Source organism: Micropterus salmoides, unplaced genomic scaffold, assembly GCF_014851395.1.
Source record: "Micropterus salmoides isolate LMB-PRFRI ecotype aquatic unplaced genomic scaffold, ASM1485139v1 Ms_hic_scaffold_8, whole genome shotgun sequence".
In the NCBI taxonomy this organism is placed as follows: domain Eukaryota; kingdom Metazoa; phylum Chordata; class Actinopteri; order Centrarchiformes; family Centrarchidae; genus Micropterus; species Micropterus salmoides.
The window spans coordinates 37,035,025-37,048,016 of NW_024044570.1; the positions used below are offsets into that span (position 1 = coordinate 37,035,025).

The 12,992-nt window shown below is 39.5% G+C and overlaps 1 protein-coding gene across 1 annotated transcript; it reads left to right on the forward strand.

The window, feature by feature from the left end:
• The first annotated feature begins 1,615 nt into the window (after positions 1–1,615).
• Positions 1,616–11,931, forward strand: zgc:110339 (uncharacterized protein LOC550490 homolog). The gene is made up of 6 exons (XM_038706109.1): positions 1,616–1,824; positions 5,044–5,095; positions 5,534–5,721; positions 10,306–10,461; positions 10,619–10,729; positions 11,749–11,931. The coding sequence occupies exons 1-6, from the start codon at positions 1,684–1,686 to the stop codon at positions 11,860–11,862; spliced, it is 762 nt and encodes a 253-aa protein (XP_038562037.1). The 5' UTR covers positions 1,616–1,683; the 3' UTR covers positions 11,863–11,931.
• The last annotated feature ends 1,061 nt before the right edge of the window (positions 11,932–12,992 follow it).

Consider the following 12,992-nt stretch of genomic DNA (forward strand, 5'->3'; position numbering starts at 1 on the left):
TCTTCTTTTGTGCTGCTGTTACTTCTAGCTGAAGCCACAAAAATTCTTTGCATTGTGAACATTATTTAGATGTTTCAGGAATAATCAGATTGTCTTGGCAGCCTGGTTTGGTTGGCTACATGTCCATAATAAAAAGCACAGGCAACAAAAATTGGCTGGGCAGCAAAAGTGATACTTTAAAGTGATCTTGAAAAAGGAAAACAGCTAAATTACAGATAATCAGCTTTTGCAGGAATATTTTATAATATATATATAATAAGTTGCCTGGTCTGATGCAATAGACAGTCCATTTTTACTCTGATAGCCTATCTTGAACTTTCCTCATGTGAACACATAAGGGCTGTGATCCTGCACAACAAAACATGCAAGAATTAAATCCACACACTACCATGGATCACTTCCACACGGTGCGGCACGCAGATGGACCACAGATTAATTGCAAAGTTTATGATGATTTATCCTGTTTGACCTCTCAAAATATCCTTTATTCTGGAAACGTCAGAGAACCCAGTTAGATTCTGAATGTGCAGAACTTTGAACGTGAGCAGAAAACCTGCTGAAACACAGGAGCTATTAAAGTCCAGGAGTTTCTAACTGAATTAAAATGATTGAATTTTTTATTGATGACGTAAAAAGGTGCCACATGCACATTTAAATAGTTTACCTCAATCAGTCACGTCTGCGTGTGTGTTGATTCAGCAGTGATGATATTAAAAGTTGATCTACAGGAGAAACATATCTGAAAGCAACCCTGAGAGCTGCTCTGCATTTTAGATTTTAAATTGTTTTATTATACCTTTATTAAACCAGAAAATCTCTTTTTCCAAGAGTGTCCTGGCCAAGGCAGGCAGTAGTACAATTGCACATTTAAGATGGAAATAAATAATCAGTTACAAGGTCATAAAATCTCAGTCCAGCAGCACTAATGATCAACAAACAAACCAAATTTTATTTTGAATCAAAATACTCACCATTACATTACAAAAAATTACAATTTATTTAATGTTTCTTTAGTAAAATATAGCCTGTTTCATAATGAAAACCCCCTCTCCTGAAAATGGTATGAGTAATGTTTGTTGTACCCAACATCCGAACATCAAAAGTGTGCCGCATGCAGCAGCCCATGTCTGTGTTTATGTAGGAGATAGAGAGAGAGCACAGCATGCGTTGACATGAGTGAAGCAGATTTAGGGAGGGCCCATTAACTGGACCTTTTCAGGGGCCCAGTCATTTTTGTGGGCAGGCCTGGAGTCAATTATTATGTGAAGATATGAAGTTTTATGGGCTGGGCTAAGTCTTTAAATGGGGGACGCTACAGTACTTTTATCCTTTTCTGTTTTACTGTGGCCTTGTTGTTTTGCATTGTTGGCTATCATTGTATTTCATATAGTAGCATTTCTAATGTTCTTTGAATAACTAACTATTCACCTTAATGAAAGGTATGTCTTTTAACAAATGGACTGAATAAAAGTGTTTCAATCAGAGCTGTTTCAGACAAAAACGTTTCTCACAAAACCTAAGGGCAGCACTGCTTTAAAAGAGAGTGTGTTCAGATTTACGAGCAGCATTAAAGGCAGCATGAACCAACCCAGCGTGCTGACGTTGATCTTCAAGAACAGTGTAGTTTGGTTTACGGTGCGGAGGTAACGCGGACTGACGACTCCGCAGTGAAACAGTCTGAACATGAGTGCGAGTTTCGGGAAATCCGTGTTGATAACGGGGTCCAGCAGAGGAATAGGATTACAGCTGGTGAAAGAGCTGGCTAAAAGCAGCAACAGACCCGCTACAATCATAGCGACAGCCCGCAATCCGACTGGATCTGTGGTAAATAAACCTCTAACTTAACGTTACCTAACTTTGGTTTTCACATCAGTGCACACGAGTCCTGACATTAGTTGTTTTGTCTGTTGCACACTTCGCCAGACTCAAGATCGAAACACCGAGCTGCAAAGTGGCTGCCGCTGTTGTCCTGTTGCAAATGAGTGCACTTGTTTTTCTAAATTGTATCACTGTTCTTTACGGATCCCTGAGGACCAGGAACAAAGTTTAACCTGTTCGTCCGGGTTGTCCAAACTGACTGACTAGATTGGTGTTAAAAGGGACTCCAATGGCGAAAAAGACTGATTAGTTGATTTGGTAGATTGCAGCATGTGCGCGTGCGAAAGGCATGCACAGCAGCTAGAATTTAGTTTTTTAGTAATTGCTTGTATTTTATCGCAGAATAATGCACGATGATGGTGTCAGGACTTAATGAGTGTAAAAGGTTATCTAACACACCAAGGCGGTCATCAAAGCCGGGGATCACGCTGGCAGGACAGTCATTCCTGCTCTTGTTCTATATTCTCTATTTTGTCTTAGGGACTCTTCTTTCATTTGGAATATGATTGTAAAGCTATAACTGCGAATTGGGGCCCTTACAGGTTTAAAAACACAGGAGGGATGTAATCTGAGGAAAAACTCCAAGATTAATATGGTAAAATATAATAAAAGTAAATAAAAACTCGAGTATTCTCGGACATTATAGTCATACATTTATGAGATTAACACTCTAGTAGTATTGTTTGGCAAGCCTCACTTTGCAAGGCTGCAACATCACACCCAAGCACCTAACCGCACACGCTGCCCTTGCCTGTATTATGCCTGCAGTGGGTAATCTATTAATCATGCCTGTAATCAAATTGCATATAAAATATTTACGTGGGTTTATTTAAGAAATTTTTTCACAATCAAAATCCATTGAAACCCAAGAAACTGCTTTGGAAGAGAGAGCTTGATGACGTTTCTGAAAGTGCACAACCAGGGCTTTTTTGCTCACCAGTCACTGTGACTAATGGTTTTCCAAAGTTACTAGACGCATAGCATTTTCACTAGCCAAATGTTTGTGTAAAGCTCTGTTTTTCTGAAAACATGTAGGCTAGTCCATAAAGATAAAGACATAAAAAGTAGCTTCTTATTGCATATAATAAAACTGGTGCGTGGTTGTAGAAAATGGAAGCCCTAAGCGGCCTTTGATTCAATTGATTTTCTTCGTTTTCCTGTGATAATTATTTCGAGATAATGAAAGTTGTTTCCCCGTGATGATGGGACAATTTTCTTGTGATCTCAATAGTAGTGGGAATGTTTCTTAATGGTATTTTCAGTGTTTTCCAGTATCACTGGTTAGCTCAGTTGGTAGAACACTGGACTCATGGTCTAAGGGTTGTGTGTTCAACCCTCACTGAAGGCTTATTTCTTTCTATTTTATCTTTTCTCTTCAACAAATTTCTTATGAAGACACTGTTTCACATGCTCACAATAAAGCACGTGCTGGACTTTGTGCGTCCGGGCGATTGGTCCACGTCCATCAACCTATGGACTTTTCAAATACCCATCATTCCCAGGCAGAGGAATTTCCTGCGCTTCTCATTCAGGGGAATCCATTTAAAGTTACACAGTTTCTGACGGGTATTTCGGAACCTTTGAAATAGCCATTGGGAAATGTGTGATTGGATTCCCCTGAATCCTTTCATAACAACTTTGTTGAAGAGGATAACAAAAAACACACTAAAGAAGAAAGCAAACATGCAATCCTTGTATTACAAGTTTTTTGCTCTACCAACTGAGCTAACCAGTGACACTAAAATATTTTTGAAATTCTCCTAAACAAACGCACCTGCCGACCCCTGTATTCAGCTATGGTTTGTTATCTCAAGATCATGAGTAATTATCTTGTTATCACGGAAAATGGAGTAAAAAAAATATTTGAATAGATGGCTGCTTACGGCTTCGTATTAGAAGGATAATTGAAGATATAAACTAAACAGAAAAAACCTGGCATCAGAAACACTGTTTAAATATTTATTTACAACAGCAGTAAAAACCGCAATACAGAGTAGAAAAAATTCTATGCAATATAATCAATGAGCAAAGATGAACAAATTATGTTTTTCTAATAAAATTCATAAACATTTAACTTCTGTAATATCTGTAATTTTTACAGCATTTAGTGACACTTCATTTAGTCCTTCTGACTTTTTCTTCTGTGCTCAGCTCTGCCGTTTCTCTTTCTCTCGTTCTCCTGTGCATGTTTTCTCCACTCTGCTCAGCCACGCACACTCACGCACTGACTAAAGGTCGTGGAACGTGTGTGTTGCAACCAACCATGCAACCAACCATGCAACCAACCATGCAACCAACCATGCAACCAACCATGCAACCAACCATGCAACCAACCATGCAACCAACCGTGGCGAGATGACAGACAGAGATCAAACCATCAGGTTAAAAGCAGGCGGGGTGGGAGGGCTGACGGTCTACAGGTTTTAGGGAATGTGGCAGCCCTGGGACAGAGAAAACTTTTATATTCTCATTTGACAAAAGTCTGGATGTCATATTTGGAGTGCGTAGCCAGCGGCACTACAGAAGAGAGTGAGACACACCTCACATGTGGATTCTCCTGCTTGACGTCCACTAGTTTATTGTCATTTAATAAAAAATAATCACATATTTAATCACAATCACAATATTGAAATAAAAATATGGTGTTTTTTGAAAATGAAGCCATGTAAACCTGTTCTGGTACAACTCCTAAATACAAGTTTGAACCTGAAAATGAGCAGAATACCACCTCTTTAAGAATCAATTATAAGAAGCACAAATATAAATCTAAGAACATTTTTATAAGGAACACGCCTAGACTACTTCAAAGCTCCTGGTGGCTGCATGTGCCATCCCACCTCTGCAGTTCATCCAGAATGCAGGTCTTCAACCTACCCAAGTTCCCCTACGCTACACTGCTCCTCTGCACCCTGCACTGGTTACCGGTGGCTGCTCGAACCCGATTCAGGACACTGATACTTGCCTACTGGGCTGCAAATGGCATGGGCCGATCATACATCCAGGACATGGTCATCAGGACAGCTGAAACTTGCACATTTTGACATTGGCTTACTAAGTAAACATTACAGTGGAACTCAATTGTGCATTCAAAGGTGATCATTACTATACATTTATGAATAAACTTCCTCAATGATTTCTACTCACTCAATTTCCTTGATAATTTAGGATCTGCAAGAGCTCTCCAAAACCTATCCAGGGGTTCATATTGTGACATTAGGTGAGTCTGCTCATAAGATATTACATGGATACAGTATACAACTTGCATACAATGTGTTATTTTACTATCTGTATTTAAATGACTGCAGCTTTGTATATTCTATTGCAACATAAGTAGTTTTAATTTATAATCACTGATTAAATAGTGAGTTCCTCTGCTGCTTGCACTCATCTCAGTTAATTGGCTCCTTGTTGCCTGAATGGACCTAGTACAGTTCTGCCAAAATGATCTATCTAATTAATTTTTTAGACTGTCTGGGCTAAAAGAAAAGAAAGAAACATCTCTGCTCCACTCATACACGTGACTGCACGGCTATCATGTAACATCTGTTGTCAGGGTAGTGTCAGTCATTGATAGACCATTAACTAAAAAATTTTATGTGGTTGAGAACTATGAAGAATGTCCTGTTTATATTAAAGTTTCCTGTCATTTCACCAGACGTGGACAGCCAGCAGAGTATCCGCTCAGCCGTGGAGGAGGTCCAGTCCATTGTAAGGAATAACGGACTGAACTGTCTGATCAATAACGCTGCCATCGGACTCCTTACAGACATAAACACTGTTACCCCAGAGGCCATGATGGAGACCTTCCAGGTCAACAGTGTTGCACCACTGTTCGTCACAAAGGTAGGCCGACATTTGTCGGTACGTTGAAAGTTTTATGAACTTAACCAGAAAAAAACAAACATTTGAAGAGTCAGAAGTGTTCTCGTTTTTTATTGTGTTCACAATATTGATGTCAGTTAGATTTGGTTAGTCAGAGCTATGGAATATCTAATCATCCTAGCTCACTACTCCAATAATAAGACATCCTGCTAAATCATCTAAACATATACTGTATTTCTAAGCTACAGAATTCCTCTCTTCTTCATTAAGGCTAATGGCTTAAATTAACTAGCAAGCACTACATTCTGTACTTTATATCCATACAATTATTAGCGATATTACATTGCACCATAATAAACATTAAACTACTAAGTAATAATAAGAACTAAGGCATTCTAGGCTCGTAAGGCCTAGAATAAGGTTAATGGACAGCATTATCCATTAATACAAGCAGTAACAAAGGTTTGGCAGCTACTATGCAGATGTCTGGAAAAGTCTGGGATTTTGAAATGGAAAATGTGTAGAAACCCTGGTATGTTATATTTAACTTTTTTGCACAGAACAAGGACTTACAGGTGTTGGTCATATAATTAGAATATCAGAATATCCTTCGGGAGTCTCTGGGGTGCATGGCCCATGGGCTTTCTCCCACCCCTATTGGCTACTGGGGTTCTTGCCTGCCTGTTACAGTCGTGGCGTCCCACTCTCACTAACAACTACATTCTTTAACAGGCTTATGCGCACACACATGTACACACACACACACATACAGACACATTCACCCACACGCACACAGACGCACACAGTCTCACACATAGACACAAACAAACTTAGGTTGTCCCTGGTAGAATTATTCCTGATGCTTTTCTTTCAGTTACTTATTTAAATTAATTATTATTCCAGCTCTCGTGGCTGTGTTGTGTTGCTTATTTAGTGTGTGTGACTGTTTCTTGTTTTCATTTTTCTCTTAGTTGTCTGCTGCTGTTCGGCTGGTTGTCTTTTACTATTATTATTATTTTTATTGTTTGTTTTTGTTTGTGTTTGTTTGTTGTTGTTTTTCTCCTCCCCAAGCCCACCTCTCTGTTCTATTGCAGGTTTCGTTGCTTTCTGCAATTGGTGTTTCCCACAGCTTTTCCCTGTTGTCCTCACCTTCCATCCCCCTTTCCCCCTTCTCTTACAGGTGTTGTCCTTTCTCTGTGCTGTCTGTTTGTGACCCCCCATCCCTGTGTCTGCCCCCCCGTCTGGCCCGGTGACAAATCAATACATAATTAAATAAATAATAAAACAGACAAAGGAGTATTTTAATACTCTCTTGTTGAAGTAAAATCTGTCTGGCACAATATGGTATCCAGGTCATTATACTCTATACCAGGCTGCTGGGCAGGACAGGTTTTAAAAAAATAAATAAATAAAAAAAATTTAAAAAAATAGAATATCATCAAAAAGTTGATTTATTTCAGTAATTCCATTCAAAAAGTGAAACTTGTATAATGTATACATTCATTCCACACAGACTGATATACAGTATTTCAAGTGTTCAGAAAATTAGAATATTGTGTAAAGGTTCAATATTGAAGACACCTGGTGCCACACTCTAATCAGCTAATTAACCCAAAACACCTGCAAAGGCCTTTAAATGGTCTCTCAGTCTAGTTCTGTAGGCTACACAATCATGGGGAAGACTGCTGACTTGACAGCTGTCCAAAAGACGACCATTGACACCTTGCAAAAGGAGGGCAAGACACAAAAGGTCATTGCTAAAGAGGATGGCTGTTCATAGAGCTCTGTGTCCAAGCACATTAATAGAGAGGCGAAGGGAAGGAAAAGATGTGGTAGAAAAAAGTGTATAAGCAATAGGGATAACCGCACCCTGGAGAGGATTGTGAAACAAAACCCATTCAAAAATGTGGGGGAGATTCACAAAGAGTGGACTGCAGCTGGAGTCAGTGCTTCAAGAACCACCACGCACAGACGTATGCAAGACATGGGTTTCAGCTGTCGCATTCCTTGTGTCAAGCCACTCTTGAACAAGACACAGCGTCAGAAGCGTCTCGCCTGGGCTAAAGACAAAAAGGACTGGACTGCTGCTGAGTGATCCAAAGTTATGTTCTCTGATGAAAGTAAATTTTGCATTTCCTTTGGAAATCAAGGTCCCAGAGTCTGGAGGAAGAGAGGAGAGGCACGGAATCCACGTTGCTTGAAGTCCAGTGTAAAGTTTCCACAGTCAGTGATGGTTTGGGGTGCCATGTCATCTGCTGGTGTTGGTCCACTGTGTTTTCTGAGGTCCAAGGTCAACGCAGCCGTCTACCAGGAAGTTTTAGAGCACTTCATGCTTCCTGCTGCTGACCAACTTTATGGAGATGCAGATTTCATTTTCCAACAGGACTTGGCACCTGCACACAGTGCCAAAGCTACCAGTACCTGGTTTAAAGACCATGGTAAGAGGAAGATGCGATACGCCAGACCCAACAATGCAGAAGAGCTGAAGGCCACTATCAGAGCAACCTGGGCTCTCATAACACCTGAGCAGTGCCACAGACTGATCGACTCCATGCCATGCCGCATTGCTGCAGTAATTCAGGCAAAAGGAGCCCCAACTAAGTATTGAGTGCTGTACATGCTCATACTTTTCATGTTCATACTTTTCAGTTGGCCAACATTTTCTAAAAATCCTTTTTTGTATTGGTCTTAAGTAATATTCTAATTTTCGGAGATACTGGATTTGTGATTTTCATTAGTTGTCAGTTTTAATCATCACAATTAAATGAAATAAACATTTGAAATATATCAGTCTGTGTGGAATGAATGAATATAATATCCAAGTTTGTGTGTAAATTTGCTGTCCCTTCAAAATAACACATCACACAGACAATGCTCTAATTAATCATTGTGTTATAGTTCATTGACATAATCACCAAATTTATTTTAAACACCAGAAGTCTTTACTCTGTACTCTTAAACTAGTGTGCATTGTCTGCATGATGAAGGGAAGCCTGCAAACCACAGATGTGGGTTCAGGCATTGAGACAGACAACTCAGGTGACACAACACTGCCATCTGGTGGGACCTCCTTTTTAATCATCTCTACAGAGAGCAGCCTCACGGAAGTCTTTTACTGGCCCCCTTATTGGATATCCGCTATTGATTGGATGCTGCAGCTGATCGGACTGATCTGATACATCAGAACATCACTGTAGTTTCATATTGGAGTGATCACAAGTTTTTATATTTGATGTGTTTTATGATTCACTGTCTAGTCTGAGCAACAAAAGGACCACAATCAACTTTCTTTATTTATTAGATTTCTTTCCATGATGTGTGATTTTCCCCATTAGCTTTTATTATGGAGACAGTTTCATGTAGCAATCTGGGATTTGTTTAAATATAAAGTGCATTACAAATACTTATTATATCCACTGATTATAGTTTATTTCTGTTCACCATTTTTATAATTGCATGCCCTCTCTAGGGTTTACAGAGAATGGTCCGAAAAAGAGAAAATATCCAGGAAAAATGCCTTGTTGGTGTCAGAGCAGAGACTGGTTAAAGATGACATAGAGGCAACAGTAACTCAAATATCCACTCGTTACAACCAAGGTATGCAGAATACCTGCCACTCCTGTCAGCCAAGAACAGGAAACTGAGGCTACAATTCTCACAGGCTCACCAAAAATGGACAACAGAAGATTGGAAAAATGTTGCCTGGTCTGATGAGTCTTGATTTCAGCTGCAACATTCAGATGATAGGGTCAGAATTTGATATAAACAACATGAAAGCATGGATCCATCCTGCCTTGTATCGTTGTACCTTGTATTGTTCAGCCTGCTGCTGGTGGTGTAATGGTGTGGGGGATATTTTCTACGACACTTTGGGCCCCTTAGTACCAGCTGAGCATTGCTTAAACGTGACAGCCTGCCTGAGTATTGTTGCTGACCATGTCCATCCCTTTATGACCACAGTGTACCATCTTCTGATGGCTGCTTCCAGCAGGATAATGCACCACGTCACAAAGCTCAAATCATCTCAAACTGGTTTCTTGAACATGACAATGAGTTCACTGAACTTTGAGGAATGTTTCCAACACCTTGTTGAAAGTATGCTGTGAAGAATTAAGGCAGTTCTGAAGGCAAAAGGGGGTCCAACCCGGTACTAACACGGCGTAGCTAATACATTGGCTGGTGAGTGTAAATGCGTATGTATGTGTAGATACACTCACCGGCCACTTTATTAGGTACACCTGTTACTTAACATTACTTGTTCAGTGTGTGTATTTACAGCACATTTCTTTGAAAGGCTACACCACAGGCCCCCTTAGAAAATGATCTTTTGATTCCATCTTCTCTATTTATGACTTAAATAGCCCGAACAGTTTAACAACACTGTCTATCAAAGTTAGTACACATGAAAAACTCTCCAGTAGCCTACTTTGATCTTTATCCAGATTATCTCCTGCTTTCATCTTGCTCTTTGAACTGTTTCTTTGTAGGCTTGATTTGTTTGTTTTTTTTGTTTTTTTGCCATGGCTTTCTGCTCTTGGCGTCGCTGTTCTGTCTCTTCTGTGTTCTTCTTGGCTGATCATTTCTGCCTGTTGCTCTTGCATCCAGGCCTTCTTGCCGCTGCTGCAGACTGCTGCAGCTCAGTCGACCGGGATGGGGCTCCACAGAGCAGCTGTTATCAACATGTCCTCCATTCTCGGCTCCATCACACAGAACTGGGGGGAAGGTGCCATCTTTAAGAACTACTCCTACCGCACCTCCAAGGTCAGCGCACAGAATTTTGGTACACAAAATAATCAAGCAGAATTGAGTTTTGTGAATAAAGTGGTGCTTTTCATTTGTGTCTGCATTTGAAATCCATAGAATAGGAGGTAAGGTTCTCTTTTTTGCTTACCAAAACTTTGCTTTCTAACTATCATAGGCAGCTCTGAACATGGTGACAAGGTGTCTAGCTACTGATTTGGGGTCAGATGGAATCCTTTGTATGTCCCTACACCCTGGCTGGGTCAAGACTGACATGGGAGGGCCTGATGTAAGTATTCTGTCATTTCCACACTTGAAGGTGCATTAGCAGATTTTTGGGGTACTTGCAGGCTGAAGATGTTGTTGGCAAACAGTTGGCTTATTTGTTTGTCAGAGAATGTATGATGCAGCATTAGCAACACAGGCTAATGAAGACAGCATGGCTAAATGGGCTTGGTAATATGCTAGCTTGCTGTGCTAGCTATCTAGTTATCATATTAGATACTGTGAAAGTCCTGCTCCTCTCACAAAACATCTGTTCTGCCTTGTGTTATCCCAGTAATCTTTAATTTGTTCCATGGAACAGCAGCTAACGCAGTGTGGGAGCAGCAGAACAATGCTAAAGAAAAGCTGTGGAGTTTGTGAACCACAAGAGATGCTGTAGGGCTGCTGGTTGATGAGTTGGTCTCTGTATTGTTGTATCACATCCTGGAGTGGTGATGGTACAGTGGATAAGAAGCATGCCTTCGGTGTGGGAGACCTGGGTTTGAATCCCACCCTGACATCCACCAATGTGTCCCTGAGCAGGACTCTATCTCTCTATCTATGAGATTTGATTATATTATTTTTATCCTGTTTGTCTCCTGCTTGTGCCCTCTTTGTTTTGTTGGGAGTCATCACTCATCAATATTTTGTTTGTCATTATTACTAATGTTTAATTATTTTTTTTCCTTGCTAATGAAATGACCAACTGTGCATGACTCAGCAGTTTTTCCCCAAGATCAAGAGAACTTGTCATGTGTTGCCTCTCATTTTACCAGCATCAACAGTTTTCAGTAGTAACTGCTGTCTCTTTTAACGTAACTGATGCTAAGTGGACAGCGTCAGTGTTGACAGATGATGTCAGGGCATCTGGATACCACTAATATGTTCTGGCTAAATAAAATCCTTCCCTGACGCAAAATGAATGCAGTGTCAGACTGAATCTTGTTAAATAGCTATTGGGTGTGAATGTGAGACTGAGTTAGTGTTATTTGTGGCTTATCACTTATCAAAGTCTTCCTATGAGCACGTGTTTCTGTGTTTCAGGCTGACTTGACAGTAGAGGAGAGTGTTTCTGGACTGCTGGCTGTTCTCTCCAATCTCACAGATAAAGACCATGGAGGATTCAAGGACTACCGTGGAGAGAACATACCATGGTAAAATGAAACACTGGGTGTAACACTGTAATAAAAACCTTCTCTATATAATAAAAGAATATAATTAAAACAGTGTGTCCTGGTGTAGTGTAAACAACTTGATACATATACTAGCTACAATCTAATGCATTTCTCATCATTTAACTATAAACAACACTATGTATAAACATCAGTTTGGCTTTTGGGGGAGAAAAAAAACACTACTGAAATTGTTCTTATGCATCTTATTCTGCTCTGGATTACAAGAAATGTTCACAAAAAACATTGATAAACTGTTTGTTAGATATCGACAGAACAATTTGTATGTATTGATGATTACATGTCAAAAATATCAAGCTTTAAGATATGCCACAAGGATCTATTCTTGATCAATGTCATTGCCTATTTTTTCTTTACAAACATACCTTTTCATTGTTGTGTGCTGACGATAGACATTTTAGAGCTTCACAAGATTTTAGTACATTAATACAAAAAGTTTAAACAGACTTGGTGCACTTTTTTTAATGGCTTTAATTGAACAAACTCACCACAATATTAAAAAGACAACTCTTACCGAATTACTAATACCAAGTCATTATTTTGAGATAGTAAAGTCACAGTTATGAGAGAAAAAAAGCTAACATTTTTTTTTCATTCAACATGTCATGTATTTTTTCACGTCTTGCAGAAACGTGCTTCCACATAGTTAGGCAAAGGAACAGACATAAAATGTATCTAAGTAATAATGAATGCACGTGTACCAAAATCATCTCACTGACTTTGATGGTTAAGATAATACTCCTCAGGAACCTGATGATGAACCCAAAGTGTAGAGAGGATCTACGGTAATTTCAAGTACATTATAATAATGAAACAAGAACAAGACATTAAACTACAGTTAAGAGAGAAACATAAGTACCCATGTATCATGTTTTCAAATAAATGTGGTTTCTCCAAGACTGATTTCCCTTAAAGACAATCTGAAGGTCTGTTTTTGTTGTTCGTTCTCATAACAAATCCAGTGTTCAGTGACATTTTACTGAATGAGCAAGGTGAAACATGTACTACTTGCTTCTTTTTGTTTTTACTCAAATGCAGCTGAAATCTAAGTGATAATTATGACTATGACTAATGGAGAGAAAGAAATTCAAGTTG